The sequence below is a fragment of the Palaemon carinicauda genome, chromosome 15, assembly GCF_036898095.1.
Source record: "Palaemon carinicauda isolate YSFRI2023 chromosome 15, ASM3689809v2, whole genome shotgun sequence".
NCBI classification, from domain to species: domain Eukaryota; kingdom Metazoa; phylum Arthropoda; class Malacostraca; order Decapoda; family Palaemonidae; genus Palaemon; species Palaemon carinicauda.
The window spans coordinates 4,957,167-4,977,668 of NC_090739.1; the positions used below are offsets into that span (position 1 = coordinate 4,957,167).

General features: G+C 38.1%; 1 protein-coding gene across 1 annotated transcript; it reads right to left on the bottom strand.

Moving 5' to 3' along the window:
* Positions 1-418: 418 nt before the first annotated feature.
* SelT (selenoprotein T) lies at positions 419-15,333 on the bottom strand. The gene is given in 5 exon segments (XM_068388766.1): positions 419-1,827; positions 2,899-3,026; positions 3,367-3,562; positions 4,051-4,180; positions 15,176-15,333. Coding segments are annotated over 4 exon segments (606 nt in total). The 3' UTR covers positions 419-1,827; positions 2,899-2,904.
* Between the last annotated feature and the right edge of the window lie 5,169 nt (positions 15,334-20,502).

The window sequence follows — 20,502 nt, forward strand, 5'->3', positions numbered from 1 at the left end:
AAGCAACACTGCTGTTTCCTGTAGGGAGAGGAATATATAGGGTGTGGTAATGTTCCTGACTGGTTAACGCCAGACAGGTTCGAGTCCTGCTCAAACTTGTTAAGTTCCTTTAGTCGTTGGACCTCCCCATCCTTGTGAGCTAAGGATGGGGGGTTTGGAGGAACCTATAGGTCTATCTGCTGAGTCATCAGCAGCCATTGCCTGGCCCTCCTTGATATCTTGAGTAGAGAGGGGGCTTCGGCACTGATCAAGTGTACAATTATATGGTTAGTCTCAAGGGCAATGTAACTGTCCCTTGCCTCAGCCAATGATGAGTCGTCTTTGAAACTTTAAATGACAAATTTAATGAAGAAAACAGTTTGATGGAGAGATGACGCAAACAAACTGTATGCTTTTCTTGATCAAGAAAAGACACCCCATCAGTAGGTTACCTTTATTATGAACAATACTAAACATTCTTCAATACAAACTGCCAATAACATGAATAACTCAGGAATGTATAATAAAGAAGGTATCTTAAGAGTTGGACTAGTAAACATGTAAATCGTGATTCTAGGGGTAAGAATCGCTAGAAATACATTAGTTAACAATCCTGTGTATAAAATACATGGAACATATGTTCACTTTAGCTTCTTAGGAACTAAATGAGTAAATCTTTAATTAAATATAGCCGTTAAGAATATTTTCATCAAGTTGATTAAAGCCCATTTAAACAAATTTCACACTCTGACAACCAATACTGTACACACCTAGATTTTAATGAAAAGATGATATGCGCAAGTTAAAATTCAACCCTTAATTTTCAAAATTAGGCTATTAACAGGTATGAAGTGTTGCCAAATAGCTGGAAGTAGATTTTAGAAAAGTGCATTTAATCTTATTTTTACATAATTCTATACATTCTCAAAGGAAAACTTACGGAAAATACTTAACATTCTTGCTTTGATTTTTTCAACAACTACATAGAACAGAAAAGACTAATTGCCGACTACTTCACCTGGCTGTAGTGAAGTAAATCAAACTATCAAAATATTTTAACATTTATATTAAAATAGTAACATTTACCCATTCCTTCACTACTGTACGCAATATATTCCATTTATACAAGGATATGATCACAATGTGACTGTATTATCACAACATTATATAAACATGTTAGTTTTATCAATGTCTCACCTAAAATTCTACTTGTACAGTATCTACATAGCAGCCACACAGTACATTTAACAATTGTCACACATACCTACTAATATGTCTTGATCAATTACTCCACTTCATTTAAAATTACTACACTACTTTGCATGGTATTGTATGAATACTTTGCCTTTAAAATTCATGTTCATTGACTAAAAAGAAAACCTAACAAAAATACTTTCAACCTTCTCTGGCATTCCTGATAAGGTACAACACACGGACATTTATAATGTCACAACACATACAGCCGTAACAGCCACTCTGTAACAGGAGGCCGTCTAACTACAATGCTCTCCACTCCAATAAGACTTCCAGCCAAAATCAACACGAGAGTGCTTTCAATTTCAGCCTTCATAACGAGGGAGAGATGAGCAGTTAGGCAGCGACTTGGTAAGAGGGCCGTTACAGCTCACAGAAATACAATAAAGCACTCTGGCCTCAGGTTCAATTTTCCTTTACAACGCTGTCGTCCCGAATTCAAAGGCGTCTTGGAGTTTTTTCTTTGAAAACATTGCATAATGTTGGGATTACCAACTGTATTAAGTTTCAATTAATGATGCCCGTAATATACTTCATGAGAACTCTTCTATACATTGCACATTACTACCACGAAGCTAAATTTCATTACCTTACCTGTAAACAGAAAAAAAAAGAAAATTTCAGAGTAGAAAACACTAATACATACATACATACATACATATACCAAGGCACTTCCCCCAATTTTGGGGGGTAGCCGATATCAACAAATGAATCAAAAACAAAAAAGGGGACCTCTACTTTCTACGTTCCTCCCAGCCTAACAAGGGACTCAACTGAGTTCAGCTGGTACTGCTAGGGTGCCACAGCCCACCCTACCCCGTTATCCACCACAGATGAAGCTTCATAAATAAATATAAAAAATAAAGCTTTGTCTCTTCCAGAAGAACACTAGTAAATATTCCTTGACAACTCTTAAATTTCTCACCGTTTCATTACAAAATTAAAAAGCCCATTTGCAAATTTGAGGGTAAAATTCTGGACGATAACATACGGGTTAATTTTCCTTAAAATTGATTCAGCACATGGAATTATTTCTATAATTCTCTCCGATTTATCAAAATGGATTGCAGAACCTCTAGTCTATGTAATGTCCCTTGCTTGGTCATATATTGGAATAATTCTTCAGCCTTTTGTAATGTAGTTAAGTTAGCACCTATTGCATCCATTTAAAAAATTTGATCCTGCTCATTATTCACATACAGTAATTCATTAACTTATCTAATTTATTATCTAATACATTTCAAACCGTGAATGGAATTAGGTAAAACCATATTTGCCATATGATAAGATATGCAGGAATATTCTGACATCATATAAGAAAAAGGAAATGGACATGAACAAGACACATACTGAGAATGACAGATAATAGATGGGCATTAAGAATAACAGAATGGTTCCCCAGAGATTGCATAAGAAGCAGGGGAAGGAAGAGAAGACGATGGATTGACAAACTATGGAAATTTGTGGTTAAAACTGTCACAGAAACCATAAACAGATGCAAGTGGAAGGACATGGTTCTCTCTTGGTTTATCCAAGTAATTTCATAAGTAAATACAAATTACAAATAGATAAAAGTCTCAAGATTATTTTACTGCTTATAAAAGTGTCGCTATAATTCATCACTATTACCATATTCACTTCTTTACAAAATGAAAATAAACTCACCTTGAGTTATATCTTATCACTCCATGAATTTGAATTCTGGTTAAACCTCACGTGATTATCAATAATTTGGAAAAGTTCTGGAGGTTGAGGAATGCGACCAGTTTCTAGCTTCGACCAAACAGGAACATCTGAAATGCAAATAAGGAAACATTCAAATGCATTTTTATCAAAGCAATTCGATAAATATTGAAAACACAATACACCAAATCTTTGAAAACTTTGAAAATTGATCTTGACCAAAAAAGAGAAAAAAAAAATAGATGAATGACCTGAATGATTGTTAAGGAATACTTAAAAACTGCTCTATAAGTATTCTATATAATTTTATGCATATTCTTAATCTCAATTCACCATTAATAATTAAAAAGAACAGCAGTATGATGTGAATAGATTATTGAGGAATACTTAACAATTGCTTTTATAATAGTTAACTATATAGTTTTACGCACAATCTATATCTCAACTCACCGTTAAATGTAATTTCAAATGCCCCCGTAGCCACCAACTGGCCTTCAATCGCGTTGCAAAGGAAAAAGATCATCATGCAGCCATAAATTTTGTTAGAGGTGAACCAAGTCCACCATGAAGGGGCCTCTTGTCCCAGCCACTCGAATACATTTATGTTTGCGAGTATCAAAACAATGGTTAAGAGTTTGGCACCACTCTGAAAGTAAACAATCAGGGATATGATATTAGAATAAAGCAACTACAGTACATATTACTTAACCCTTTTACCCCCAAAGGACTTACTGGTACGTTTCACAAAACTCATCCCTTTACCCCCATGGACGTACCGGTACGTCCTTGCAAAAACCTGCCATTTACATTTTATTTTGCATATTTTTGATAATTTTTTGAGAAACCTCAGGCATTTTCCAAGAGAATGAGACCAACCTGACCTCTCTCTGACGAATATTAAGGCTGTTAGAGCAATTAAAAAAAATATATATATACTGCAAAATGTGCTGGGAAAAAAATGACCCCTGGAGGTTAAGGGTTGGAAATTTCCAAATAGCCTGGGGGTAAAAGGGTTAAAATCAAATCAAAATGGAAAGTATTTAACCAACTCTTCTAAGTCTTTAACATCTGATCTTCCGAAATTTAAAATTGTCACATATTTTATAGCAAAAACCAAATAAGTTTCAAGCTTACCAAAAACTGCGCAAGCCATAGCTTCCAATCTGGAGGAGGGTAATTATCCCCCAAAATGGATATGTCTGGATACTTCTCACGCAGAATGTGAGCGTACTGCTCAAACACCTTCTTGTATCCTCACGAGTAGCTGTAAAGTAATAATTTCCATGTGAAATCTCGACAGAATTGTTTAATTACTTGAACATAAAAGTACTGAACTATTATTATTATTACTAGCTAAGCTACAACCCTGGTTGGAAAAGTAAGATGCTATGAGCCCAAGGTTTCCTAAAAGGTAAAATAGCCCAGTGAGGCAAGGAAATAAATAAACGATATGAGAAACAATGAACAACTAAAATAAAATATTTTAAAAACACTAGCATTAAAACAGATATTTCATATATAAACTATAAAAAGACTTATGTCAGCCTGTTGAACATTAAAACATTTGTTGCAATTTTGAACTTTTGAAGTTCTACAGATTTAACTACCCGATTAGGAAGATCATTCCATAACTTGGTTACAGCTGGAATCAAACTTCTTGAATACATTGTAGTATTGAGCCTCATGATGGAGAAGGCCTGACTATTAGAATTAATTGCATACGAACCAGGTTCTCAATAAGCCAATTTTTTGTATGCAATTGAAGACGACAGACCTAACGTGTTTCTCAAAAATAACTTGATGTAAAGAATCACATCAAAACCAAAACTAAAGTAAAAAATAAAATCTAAAAATAACTACCTACCAAGAACCAGTATGATATGAGAATTGTAGCGTAGCTTAAATCTCTAGGCTCAAAGTGTGAGAGGAATTCTGGACACCTTAATGATTCATGCTTCAGCATAAATAGGTTTTGAAGTTCAACATTACCCTTCTGACAAAACAAAATACTGTACTGCTCTCGCAAATGACAAATGAAAGTACTTATTCACATTAACCCTTTTACCCCCAAAGGACGTACTGGTACGTTTCACAAAACCCATCCCTTTACCGCCATGGACGTACCGGTACGTCCTTGCGAAAAAATGCTATAAAAATATTTTTTTTTCATATTTTTGATAATTTTTTGAAAAAATTCAGGCATTTTCCAAGAGAATGAGACCAACCTGACCTCTCTATGACAAAAATCAAGGCTGTTAGAGCAATTAAAAAAAAATATACTGCAAAATGTGCTGGGAAAAAAATAACCCCTTGGAGGTTAAGGGTTGGAAATTTCCAAAGAGCCTGGGGGTAAAAGGGTTAATTTAATGAAATTTAGAAAAGAGAAAAAAATATCAACAGAATAGTTTTACAACATATGTTTGTACTACACTATACATCTCATCAAATAAAACTATCGCCTATATAATTAATAATGACTATCCTTTGCATTTGGATCTTCCCAGACTGCACCATCCTGTACCTAGTACTGTACTAGGTATAAAGTTAATTTTTAGTCTCGGCATTTCAATTATAAGGCTCAATACTGTACTACAGTACATAGTATTCTAAAAGTTTTATTCCAGCTATGACGAGGTTGTGGAATGATCTTCCTAATATGGTAATTGAATTGGTTTAACTTGAAAAGTTAAAAAATGCAGGGAATGTTTATATGGTGAAAATGCTGACATAAGTCTCTCTTCATAGTTTATATGTGATTGACCTATTTTAACCCTTTTACCCCCAGGCTATTTGGAAATTTCCAACCCTTAACCCCCAGGGGTTATTTTTTTCAAGCACATTTTGCAGTATATTTTTTTCAAATTGCTCTAACAGCCTTAATTTTCGTAATAGAGAGGTCAGGTTGGTCTCATTCTCTTGGAAAATGCCTGAAGTTTCTCAAAAAATTATCAAAAATATGCCAAAAAAAATTTAAATAGCAGTTTTTAGCAAGAACGTACCGGTACGTCCATGGGGGTAAAGGGATGAGTTTTGTGAAACGTACCAGTACGTCTTTTGGGGGTAAAAGGGTTAATGTCGCCGATTTTAAGATATTTCATATTCATAATTTGTTACTTCTCATATACAGTAGTTTATTTCCTTTTCTCACAGCTCCATTTTCCCTGTTGGAGTCTTTGGGCTTAATTGTTGTATTTATAAATTGTATAAGAACCCAAACTGTTTGGAGGAGCTACAAGAAATACTGAATAGTTCATATTTTTTTTTTCCATTTCTTTTTAAAAGTTAAATTTTGAGCAATGGAAAATAATCCTTATCAATCACTTCCTCTGCCACAACCGAGACGATCGGAGAGTAGTAGATAACCTCGCACTTCATACAATAAGGTAAAACACTTAGGATAAGATAGGGAAACTGCATCCTTGTGGGGAAAGTCCAATCCCCAGTACTGTAGGGTTTAAAGGCCGCTCATGAATGGCAGAGGCAATTACAGTGACATTGTTTTTTTTTTCAAGTATGGCAATGCCCTAGAGACTGACGTTTGATCAGCACACAAGTCCCCTCTCCACCCAAGCTAAGACCAAGGAGGGCCAGGCAATGACAGCTGGTGACTCAGCATATAGACCTATAGGCTGCCATAAACCCCCCTTCCTTAGCTCACAAAGGAATCAGCGATCAATAGAACTAACGAGTTTGAGCAGGACTTGAACCCCAATCTGGCGTTCACCAGTCAGGGACGTTACCGCATCGGCCATCACAGGGACGCATCATCCTAGGTTAGGTTAGGTGTGGATCCTTAGGTTATGTCGTATTCCAGCAGTCTTATAAACATGAAAGTGAGGTGTATCGAGGACATTTCCAGAGATACACTCCAATGCACCAAAATCATTGAGCCAGGTCCTTACCTGAAGAATACCTAGACCAACCCTTAGTTAACTTGACTCAGGGAGCCAGGAACAATAGAAATTACAGATGTATTTCAACTTACTCTAAAATGCAGGGTTTTAATCTGTGCACTCGCTAGATTCGATAAGTATTATTACTAACACTGCCCAGAAACGTGTTCATAACCTCTAACACTTTTCAAGATCCCCTTTTTATATGTACAGTACTTTCCCCTTAAAATAATTCATTTCAATTTTCAAATATCCCTTATCACTGGAACCTAGCCACCACTTTCAATTCCGTAGGTATTGTCACATGTGAAAAATATATGCACAGGCGTTACTAATGACACATACATACAAACATATACCAAGGCACTTCCCCCAATTTTGGGGGTAGCCGACATCAACAAATGAAACAAAACAAAAAAGGGGACCTCTACTCTCTACGTTCCTCCCAGCCTAACAAGGGACTCAACCGAGTTCAGCTGGTACTGCTAGGGTGCCACAGCCCACCCTCCCACATTATCCACCACAGATGAAGCTTCATAATGCTGAATCCCCTACTGCTGCTACCTCCGCGGTCATCTAAGGCATCGGAGGAAGCAGCAGGGCCTACCAGAACTGCGTCACAATCTCTCACCATTCATTCCTATTTCTAGCACGCTCTCTTGCCTCTAATGACACATTAACAATGCATTTCTCAGACTGAAATTGTGGTTAATGCATTTATACCATTTGCTGACTGATGCAATGCATTAGTTTTCTGGTTTAATCTACCCAAAATGTTATTTTTATAATAAAATAAATTTTTGAATATACTTACCCGGTGATTATATAAGCTGCAGCTCTGCTGCCCGACAGAAAAACTCTACGCTCGAAATCCGCCAGCGATCGCTATGCAGGTAGGGGGTGTACTTCAACAGCGCCATCTGTCGTGCAGGTACTCAGTACTCAATGTAAACACAGAACTCAATTTTCTCCTCGGTCCACTGGGTCTCTATTGGGGAGGAAGGGAGGGTCCTTTAATATATAATCACCGGGTAAGTATATTCAAAAATTTATTTTATTATAAAAATAACATTTTTCAATATTAAACTTAGCCGGTGATTATATAAGCTGATTCACACCCAGGGGGGTGGGTAGAGACCAGCATTAATTGTTTACATTATTATGAGCTAAGGATTTCGTATTTCATTTTAGCAGTTATTCAAAATAATAAACATAAAATAAATAAGTACCTGGTAAGGAAGTCGACTTGAACAATTACTCTGCCTTTTTAAGTACGTCTTCCTTACTGAGCCTCGCGATCCTCTTAGGATGCTGAGCGACTCCTAGGAGCTGAAATATCAAGGGTTGCAACCCATACTACAGGACCTCATCAAAACCTCTAATCTAGGCGCTTCTCAAGAAAAGAATTTGACCACCCGCCAAATCAACCAGGATGCGAAAGGCTTCTTAGCCTTCCGGACAACCCAAAAACAACAATAAAAAACATTTCAAGAGAAAGATTAAAAAGGTTATGGAATTAGGGGAATGTAGTGGTTGAGCCCTCACCCACTACTGCACTCGCTGCTACGAATGGTCCCAGGGTGTAGCAGTTCTCGTAAAGAGACTGGACATCTTTAAGATAAAAAGACGCGAACACTGACTTGCTTCTCCAATAGGTTGCGTCCATTATACTCTGCAGAGATCTATTTTGTTTAAAAGCCACTGAAGTAGCGACAGCTCTAACTTCATGTGTCTTCACCTTCAGCACAGCATGGTCTTCTTCGTTCAGATGGGAATGAGCTTCTCGTATCAACAGTCTGATATAATAGGAAACTGCATTCTTTGACATAGGTAAAGAAGGTTTCTTAATAGAACACCATAAAGCTTCTGACTGTCCTCGTAAAGATTTAGTTCGTCTTAAATAGAACTTAAGAGCTCTAACAGGGCATAAGACTCTTTCTAGTTCATTTCCAACCAAATTTGAAAGGCTTGGAATATCGAACGATTTCGGCCTTGGGCGAGAAGGTAGCTCATTTTTGGCTAGAAAACCAAGCTGTAAAGAACATGTAGCCGTTTCAGATGAGAATCCGATGTTCCTGCTGAAGGCGTGAATCTCACTGACTCTTTTAGCTGTGGCTAAGCAAACCAGGAAAAGAGTCTTTAAAGTGAGATCTTTAAAGGAGGCTGATTGTAGTGGCTCGAACCTTTCTGACATCAGGAATCTTAGTACCACGTCTAAATTCCAACCAGGTGTAGCCAAACGACGCTCCTTCGTGGTCTCAAAAGACTTAAGGAGGTCCTGTAGATCTTTGTTGTTGGAAAGATCTAAGCCTCTGTGACGGAAGACTGTTGCCAACATGCTTCTGTAACCTTTGATAGTGGGACCTGAAAGGGATCTTTCTTTCCTCAGGTATAATAGGAAGTCAGCTATTTGGGTTACAGAGGTACTGGTCGAGGATACTGATACCGACTTGCACCAATTTCGGAAGACTTCCCACTTAGACTGGTAGACTCTAAGAGTGGATGTCCTCCTTGCTCTAGCAATCGCCCTGGCTGCCTCCTTCGAAAAGCCTCTAGCTCTAGAGAGTCTTTCGATAGTCTGAAGGCAGTCAGACGAAGAGCGTGGAGGTCTGGGTGTACCTTCTTTACGTGTGGCTGACGTAGAAGGTCCACTCTTAGAGGAAGAGTTCTGGGAACGTCCACCAGCCATTGAAGTACCTCGGTGAACCATTCTCTCGCGGGCCAGAGGGGAGCAACCAACGTCAACCTTGTCCCTTCGTGAGAGGCGAACTTCTGCAGTACCTTGTTGACAATCTTGAATGGGGGGAATGCATAAAGGTCTAGATGGGACCAATCCAGTAGAAAGGCATCTATATGAACTGCTGCTGGGTCCGGGATCGGTGAGCAATATATTGGGAGCCTCTTGGTCATTGAGGTTGCGAAGAGATCTATGGTAGGTTGGCCCCATGTGGCCCATAGTCTCTTGCACACATCCTTGTGTAGGGTCCACTCTGTTGGGATGATTTGACCCTTCCGACTGAGGCAATCCGCCATGACATTCATATTGCCTTGTATGAACCTCGTTACTAGAGAGAGGTTTAGATCTTTTGACCAGGTGAGGAGGTCCCTTGCGATCTCGTACAACGTCATAGAATGGGTCCCTCCTTGCTTGGAGATGTACGCCAAGGCCGTGGTGTTGTCCGAGTTCACCTCCACCACTTTGCCTTGAAGGAGGGACTTGAAGCTTTTCAAGGCCAGATGAACTGCCAGTAGCTCCTTGCAGTTGATGTGTAACGTTCTTTGATTCGAGTTCCACGTTCCCGAGCATTCCCGACCGTCTAGTGTCGCACCCCAGCCCGTGTCCGATGCGTCCGAGAAGAGAATGTGGTTGGGGGTCTGAACAGCCAGGGGCAGACCCTCTCTGAGGTTGATACTGTCCTTCCACCAAGTCAGTGTTGACTTCATCTCTTCGGAAATGGGGATCGAGACCGCTTCTAGCGTCTTGTTCTTTTCCCAGTAAACAGCTAGATGATATTGAAGGGGACGGAGGTGTAGTCTCCCTAACGAAACGAACTGTTCCAGGGATGATAGCGTCCCTATCAGACTCATCCACTGTCTGACTGAACATCGTTTCTTCTTTAGCATGTTCTGGATGCATACCTGGGCTTGACTTGTTCTGGGGGCCGACGGAAAAGCCCGAAAAGCTTGACTGTGAATCTCCATCCCTAAGTACACTATAGTTTGGGATGGGACCAGTTGGGACTTTTCCATATTGACCAGGAGACCCAATTCCTTGATCAGATCTAGAGTCCACTTTAGATTCTCCAGACAGCGACGACTGGAAGACGCTCTTAGAAGCCAGTCGTCCAAATAGAGGGAGGCTCTGATATCCGCTAAATGCAGGAATTTGGCAATATTCCTCATCAGCCTCGTAAAAACAAGAGGAGCCGTGCTTAGGCCAAAGCACAGGGCTCGAAATTGGTAGACAACCTTGTCGTAAACGAATCTCAGAAAAGGTTGGGATTCTGGGTGGATGGGGACGTGAAAGTATGCGTCCCTTAGGTCTAAAGAGACCATCCAGTCTTCCTTTCTGACCGCTGCTAGAACTGACTTTGTGGTCTCCATGGCGAACGTCTGCTTTGTGACAAAGACATTCAGCGCACTGACGTCTAGCACCGGCCTCCACCCTCCTGTCTTCTTTACCACTAAGAAGAGACGGTTGTAGAAGCCCGGGGATTGATGGTCCCGGACTTTGACTACCGCTCCCTTCTGTAGCAAGAGAGACACCTCCTGCTTCAAGGCTAGCCTCTTGTCTTCCTCTTTGTACCTGGGAGAGAGATCGATGGGAGACGTTGCTAGAGGGGGTTTGCGGACAAACGGGATCTTGTACCCATCTCTTAGCAACTTCACAGATTGCGCATCTGCGCCCCTTTTCTCCCAGATCTGCCAGAAGTTCTTGAGTCTGGCTCCCACTGCTGTCTGAAGAAGGTGGCAGTCAGACTCTGCCTTTAAAGGACTTGGTACCTTTCTTCTTCCCACGTCTCCCTTCGGCACGAGCACCTCCTCTGCTGGAGGCTCTGCCACGAAAGGGCGGAATGAATCTGGACGCTGGAGTGTCCATCCTGGGTCTAGATACGGTAGGCAAAGGGGTGGCTTTGCGGGCAGAGGACGCAACCAGGTCATGGGTGTCCTTCTGAATCAAGGAGGTAGCAATCTCCTTTATCAATTCCTCTGGGAAGAGGCACTTTGAGAGAGGAGCAAAAAGAAGTTCCGATCTCTGACACGGTGTTACTCCAGCTGACAGGAACGAGCAAAGGTTTTCCCGTTTCTTGAGGACCCCGGAAACGAACGAAGCCGCAAGCTCACTGGATCCGTCACGTATGGCCTTGTCCATGCAGGACATAATGAGCAAGGAAGTTTCCTTGTCAGAAGGGGAGATCTTCCTGCTCAACGCTCCCAAACACCAATCCAAAAAGTTAAAAACCTCGAAGGCTCTGAACACTCCTTTCAACAGATGGTCTAAGTCTGAAGGAGACCAACAAATCTTAGAGCGTCTCATGGCTAGCCTGCGGGGAGAGTCTACTAGACTTGAGAAGTCGCCCTGGGCAGAGGCAGGAACCCCCAAGCCGAGAACTTCTCCCGTGGCATACCAGACGCTCGATCTGGAAGAGAGTCTCGCAGGGGGAAACGTAAATGCTGTCTTCCCAAGGTTCTTTTTGGACTGCATCCATTCTCCCAACACTCGTAAAGCTCTCTTAGACGAGCGGGCGAGGACGAGCTTCGTAAAGGCAGGCGCGGATGACTGCGTGCCTAAAGCGAACTCAGATGGAGGAGAGCGTGGGGCCGCAGATACAAACTGATCAGGATACATCTCCCTGAACAGTGCAAGAACTTTCCTAAAGTCCAAGGAGGGTTGAGTGATCTTGGGTTCGTCGATGTCCGTATGCGGGTCGTCAATGTGTACAGCGTCGTCATCATCAGAGAGTCCATCATCTGAAAACTGAGGAGGAAGCGGCAAAGGAGTAGGGATCGGCTGGTCAGCTGAGTCCGGCAGCACGGGTGCATGCGTGACTGAACCGGACGCAACGTCATGGAACTGTTGCCCAGTCTGTGAACTGGCAACAATCATAGCAGCGCGGGGACGCAAAGCGTCTACTCCAGACTGTCTAGTCTGTTGTGGGCGAGTAGAGGTAACCACACTGGGTTGCGGAGGTTGACGCACCGCGTCAAAACAAAACAACTTAGGTTGTTGTTGTAACTCGCGAACGTCAACGGAAGGTTCCGTGCGTCGCTGAACGTCAACATGCGGCTGGCAGGGTACACTGGAACGCATGGGTGACGGGACTCTCACAGCTGGAGTGCGGGAGAAGGTAGCCTCAGCGTCCACTGGACGCACAACCGTGGGTGGTTGTAGGCTAGAGGTTGGTGCAGCGTCAACCTTCTCCGCACGAAAGTCCTGCATCAATGACGTTAACTGTGACTGCATGGTCTGCAGCAAAGACCACTTAGGGTCTACAGTAGCAGGTGCGGCAACAGACGGTGTTACTGCCTGATGCGGTACCGCTTTGCCTCTCTTAGGAGGTGAGCAGTCATCGGAAGACTGCAGCGAGTCCGAACTGACCCAGTGGTTATATCTGCCATCGAAGGTTGTTGAGTGCTAGAAGGGGGATCAGGAGCAACCACTACAGGGGAAGGAATAGGTTGTGGGGCATGAGGAGAGGAAAATTCAACGGAGCGAGATGAACTTCTCCTGACTCTATCTCTCTCTAGCCTACGTGTGTATTTCTGGAATTCGATGAAATCGAATTCCGAAAGCCCAACGCATTCCTCACATCGATCTTCCAATTGACAGGTCTTATCCCGACAATTGGAACAAACGGTGTGAGGATCGATAGAGGCCTTCGGAAGACGCCTTGAACAGTCCCTAGCATTACATTTCCTGAACTTAGGGACTTGAGAAGGGTCAGCCATTTTGAATTAGTCAAAGGGGAATTCAAAATCTATCCAAAGTCATCAACAAATAATCCAAAATCAATAAAAGAATGCAAGGATGTATTGAAGATAACGTCTGCAAAGCGAAAGCTCAAAACTAGAAATGTGTACTTCACCAAAATATGTGAAAACCAATCCAGTAAGCAACAGCGAATTTAGTAGGTCTTGCCGGTGGCACGACAGAGAGAAAATTGAGTTCTGTGTTTACATTGAGTACTGAGTACCTGCACGACAGATGGCGCTGTTGAAGTACACCCCCTACCTGCATAGCGATCGCTGGCGGATTTCGAGCGTAGAGTTTTTCTGTCGGGCAGCAGAGCTGCAGCTTATATAATCACCGGCTAAGTTTAATATTGAAAAATGTATTTTCCCCATAGGGATCCTCCTTAAACTGTTACATATTTTGGAGAGCGGGATAACAAATATTGTTTATAGAGATGTACAATTTATTGAGTAAAAGGTTTAAAAAAATTAATGGTTCGGAGCCAGTTCCTGCAGCGTGCATAGAAAATGGGAATTTTCTTCACATTTTTTAGTCGTTCATAAGGCGTTTTCCAGCAAAACCTTACACAAAATCACCACCTAACCTAATATTCCCCACCTAACCTAATCTAAATGCCGTGTCCTTACCACCTAACGGGGAGGGGGAGGGTTGCTGATGGCCCTTGAGACCCCCTCTAGATTTCCATATTTGTAGCTGACTGGCCATCATTATACATAAGTGGCCGCTATCATACATACACCCTAATGGATCATTTATACAGTGAGAACTTGAAAGCGTCTTACTACTGTATTGCTGTCAAACTTCAACTACTCTCCCAAAGAAAGATGTGGTCTTAGCAAGATACTGTTAGCATAAGTTGGCCTATCTTAAAATGCCTTCTGTTATCATTCTAACCAGAGGAAAACAATTAAGTAGATAAAGTGTCTTAGGTATAACTGTACTAATCCCCTTAACGATATTACGATTCAACATATAAGTAATAACACATCGCCATACGTCCACTCTGTATCATGACGTTTGGGGCTCCGCTCAAATTATTAAGGGCGTGGATTACAAGATTGAATTAGAGGAGCAAGAGGTTTTAATAGTTGCCAAAGGCAGAGGCGGGATAAAGTGTCTTACCCAAAGACAATATAAACCAAAATACACAAACCTAACCTAACCTGAAACGCGTGATTTTACTCGTCATACATCACCAGATTTCGGAGCCTTTGTATATCAGCGGCCAATTCCTCCCGCGTTGATTAAAAATGGACATAAACTAACCTAAACTAACCTACAAGCTGTGTCCTTGCCTACTTACCTGGGGGGGGGGGGGTTACCCCCTTACACTGCCGTATTCCAAGTTAGCCATAATAATACATACAGGTGGCCGCTATCATACATACAACCATGGATTTATAAATATTGACGGGATAAAGTAATAATGGAAATACAGACAAATTCTATAATTTAAAAATTAAAAATTTGAAATCAATTTACCTTGGCTATATTCACGAATTGTGTAGGCTATACCAATAGGTACCGTAAATAATATAGCTATCGTTTATTCCCAAAGTCGGATTAAATAATCTTAGGCTATCTAATTACAACAATGCAAATATAATTATTATCATCTTTATTAATGGTTACCTTAATATAATACCTGTATAAAATTACAAACAACAAAAATGTAATCCACGTAAGCCGCAAACAACACTTCTATTCTACCAAGGTTTCCACACCTTGAATAACAACTATAACACAAAAATAAAAGGCCTACCAAAAGCCTAATTTATCTACTTCAATAAAATTAATAGAATGACATGAAATTTAAATGCAATCTACGATAATGAAGTCAAGTGTCCTTGGGATGACGAAACTCAAAAGATGGAATCCTTCGAGGTCTTACCAGTACATAAATCGGAGACTTGGCCCCATGAAATTGTTCAGCTTCATTACAGGAACATCCTTAGCTGTTTCACCAACTGCTACAAAGTCGCATAGGATTAATATGCCCATTAATGCCCCTAAGGCCAACAACGTCGCGTGCCTACCAGGCTCCGCCATGTTGGCTTATGACTTGGTTTAAAAATCCCCAAAACTCATGATTAAAAAATCCCCAAAACAACCCAAAAATCCCCATTTCCACAAATATATATTTTTTCTGATCATGTAAGCTTTCCTAATATAGAAATCACTTACTATACTTAATATGAGCGTAAGTTAACTAATTGCAACAATATAAATATTTACTCGTCATTGTTTCTTCTTCATAGAAATTTGTACAGAATATCCCCATCGGACACCCAAAATCCCCAAATCTAGAGATAAATCCCCAGATCTGGCAATACTGCAGCCTTGTGATGAAAGATTGTTTGGAAAATGTTCCCTCACAACCGTACTGAACGCGTCCGTTGCTACGTGTTATATTTAAGTGTTCGGATGTAACTAGAACAAAATTTGCGTAAATTAATATTTCAAAGTGTGTTTTATATTGAATGTTCTGTATCGATATTATTTTAACTAAAAATATCTACAATTAATTTAGATTAGATACAGTTAAAACTCAAAGGTATATTGTATTTGATGTAATACTTCAGAAAAACTGTAGACATGAGTTCGAACACGTGCGTTTTCTCTGCCATGATTTACTTTCACTGAAAGGATATTGAACGCAAATCATATGACAACCAAAAACAAATGTCATGGTGCACAATATTTACTTTTATTTTATGGACTGTTTAGTGGCTTTTTTTATTTTCCAAACACGAAATAAAAAAGGTATTTATTTCTTTCATATTTTCATGACTATGAAACAAAAAAAATATCTATCTATATATAAATTACTAAGGTTTATGAAAAGTTTTAACTAACTCCTAAGACTTCCCTTTAAAATTACTATATCGTTGGCTATTTTTTTTTAAACCTTAAATATAACCTTTGATCTGACGTCAGTGGTAAAGGTTGGTTACCCTCTCAACCAGAATGTTTATTTTGACAACCTTTCAACCAATGGAATTTGCTATAGGTTTCTTGCATTTATTGTTTGATGTGGAAGGAACTTTATGCCCCCAAAACAATTCTTTCTGTATTTACTTTCTGTGTGTAATTTACGAATATATATATATATATATATATATATATATATATATATATATATATATATATATATATATATATACATATATATATATATATATATATATATATATATATATATATATATATATATATATATATATATATATATGTAAAATTGAGAGCAATAAATTGTATTTAGATGAAAATATGATATAGTATCTTACCTGCACACGAAATCAGGTGATTTAGATACACCATGACCTTATGTTAAACATGACATTCGTGCAAATGCTATTTTAAATCTACATATTTATTTATGTACACGTGAATATTATTCAGGAACATGGCAATCCGAAGTAAACACATGTTAGACACATGCACACAAATGTGCGTAAATATATATATGTATATATATATATATATATATATATATATATATATATATATATATATATATATATATATATGTATGTATGTATGTATATATATATATATATATATATATATATATATATATATATATATATATATATGTATATATATATATATATATATATATATATATATATATATATATATATATATATATATATATATATATATATATTTATGTATGTATTTCTTATAAAGACAGCAGATTTCTTAGCTCCAAAGTTATCTGTTATTTTGCGCAAGTTAGCAAGAAGAGGAGCTTTTAGCACTAGTTGGAGAATTGGTAATGTTACTCCTCTATGTAAATGTGTTTGTGGTAGCTCAAGTCCCACTGATTACTGCCCAATTTCCATAACTCCCATATTATCTAAAGTTTTTGAACGTCTTCTGGCAAAACGTCTTAATAGGTTTGCTGAAGGTAATCATCTACTCCCTAGTTTGCAATTTGGTTTTCGTAAAGGCCTTGGAGCATGTGATGCCCTTCTTACAATCTCCAATGCTGTACAGAAATCTCTTGATTGTGGTCGGGAAGTTCGTATGATTGGCCTTGATTTTAGTGCTGCCTTTGACCGTGTTAATCACGAGGCCCTTGTTTTCAAACTGAAACAGTTGGGAGTGGGTGGGTCGTTTCTTAGCATTATTACTGATTTTTTAAGTAATAGATCTCAAAGAGTTGTTGTTGATGGGCACCATAGTGATTATTGGAATGTGATATCCGGTGTTCCACAGGGTAGTGTTCTTGGCCCATTACTTTTCATACTATATACACATGACATGTGGTTTGGCCTAGAAAACAAGCTTGTTGCATATGCAGATGATGCTACTCTCTTTGCATCAATTCCATCCCCTGAATGTAGATCTAGGGTTGGTGAATCCCTTAATAGAGATTTAGCTAGAATTAGTGCATGGTGCAAATTATGGGGTATGAAGTTGAATCCTAACAAAACTCAAAGTATGATTGTAAGTAGGTCAAGGACGGTGGTTCCTCAACATCCGGATCTCAGTATTGATAATGTTTCTTTAAATATGTATGACTCTTTCAAAATTTTAGGTGTGATTCTCAACAGTAAATTTACTTTTGAGAAACATATAAGGTCTGTGTCTTCTTCAATTTCACAAAAAAATAGGCTTATTGAGAAAGTCTTTCAAGATTTTCGGTGATCAATCTATTCTGAAAAAGTGTTTTAATTCTTTCATTCTACCTTGTTTTGAGTATTGTTCTCCTGTCTGGTCTTCAGCTGCTGATTCTCATCTTAATTTGTTGGACAGAAACTTACGGTCTATTAAATTTCTTATTCCTGATCTAGATATTAATCTCTGGCACCGTCGTTCAATTAGTTCATTATGTATGTTGCATAAGATTTTTCACAACTCTGACCATCCTTTACATTCAGATCTCCCTGGACAATTCTATCCTGTTCGTAATACTAGGCAGGCAGTTAATTCTAATAGCCAAGCCTTCTCCATCACGAGGCTCAATACTACGCAGTACTCTAGAAGTTTTATTCCATCTGTGACCAAGTTGTGGAATGATCTTCCTAATCGGGTGGTTGAATCAGTAGAACTTCAAAAGTTCAAAGTTGGAGCAAATGTTTTTTTGTTGACCAGGCAGACATAATCTTTTTATAGTTTATTTATGACATATTTGTTTTTGATGTTGTTGATAGTTTATTATATGACATGTCTGTTTTGACCTTGTTTCTTATTTTAGAATGATTTATTGTTAATTTGTTCTCTTCATTTATTTATTTCCTTATTTCCTTTCCTCACTGGGCTATTTTTCCCTGTTGGAGCCCCTGGGCTTATAGCATCTTGCTTTTCCAACTAGGGTTGTAGCTTGGATAGTAATAATAATAATAATAATAATAATAATAATAATAATAATAATAATAATAATAATAATAATAATATATGTATATACATATAATATATATATATAATATATATATATATATATATATATATATATATATATATATATATATATATATATATATCCTTACTAAAGCCAAGCTACAACTCAAAGAACTATGGAAAGAATAATGATGGGAATAACACTAAGAGATAGAAAAAAGAGCAACATGGATACGAGAGCAAACTAGAAGATATTCTAACATGTAAGAAAAAGAAATGGACATGGGCAGGACATATAATGAGAAAGACAGATAATAGATGGACATTAAGAATAACAGAATGTCTCTAGATATTACAAAAGAAGTAGGGCAAGGAAGAGAAGACGAAGGATTGACGAACTAAGAAATTTTGAGAGGTGTGGACTGGCGTAGAGAGACTATAAACAGACGCAAGTGGAAAGGCAAGTCTGAGGCATTTGTTCTACAGTATATATATATATATATATATATATATATATATATATATATATATATATATATATATATATATATAAACACACATATATTGAATTCGTGGCTAAGTAGTAAGTTCACTGTCTTACAAGTATCCTGAACCAGGGTTCGAAACCTGGCCGGTCAGATACTATAGTCTTTAAGTGATTTCGCAATATGAAAAACACGTTTAAATGTGAAAAATTTATCATATATATATATATATATATATATATATATATATATATATACACAATTATATATATATATATATATACACACAACTATATATATATATATATATATATATATATATACACAGTTATATATATATATATATATATATATATATATATATATATATATACTGTATATATATATATATATATATATATATATATATATATATATATATGTATGTATATACACACACATGTCCTTATAATATATTCATACTCTTATACATACGATGTGTTAGGGAAAACAGAAATTCAACCACAGGTGCGAATGAACACTTGCTTTCCATAAAATTTTCAACTGCCAATTACTGACGAATTTACTCAAGCGCCTACTGGCCTTGGGAGGGGCACCTGTTAAACGCACCCCCCCCCCCCACCCACCACCACCACCAGGAACGAATGTCATAGACTGCAATAGTGTGTCCTGTCTGTGCGTGTGTGTACTGTATGTGTGTGTACATTTTAATTTAATCTTTTTTGCTCTTCCTTCTAAGACTTGATAGGTTACGTGTGATTTTCAAAAGATTGTTGCCGTGAGCTTTACTTTTAAACACACAAACGCACCACATACACAACACATACACACACCCACACACACACAAACACAACCTATGCACACACCCACACACACACAAACACAACCTATGCACACACCCACACACTCACTCACTCACACACACACACACACATATATATATAATATATATATATATATATATATATATATATATATATATATATACGCATTTGTATATTTTATTTATATATATATATATATATATATATATATATATATATATATATATATATATATATATATATATGTAAATACACACACACACACACACACACATATATATATATATATATATATATATATATATATATATATATATATATATATACATATATACATATGTGTGTGTCGGTAATGCACGTACATATAACCAACGTGTTTCCTTTGATTCTACGCACTGATGATCGTCAAAACTGAAACCAGCACAGCTTTCAGAAACTTCACAAGCATTTGGAAGTACCAAGACTGATATAAATACCGAAAATAGATAAAAGTTAAACTCTGTTGCATAAAAATAGCATATTCAAAGAAAACATCTTTCGAGAATAACAGTAATGTTATT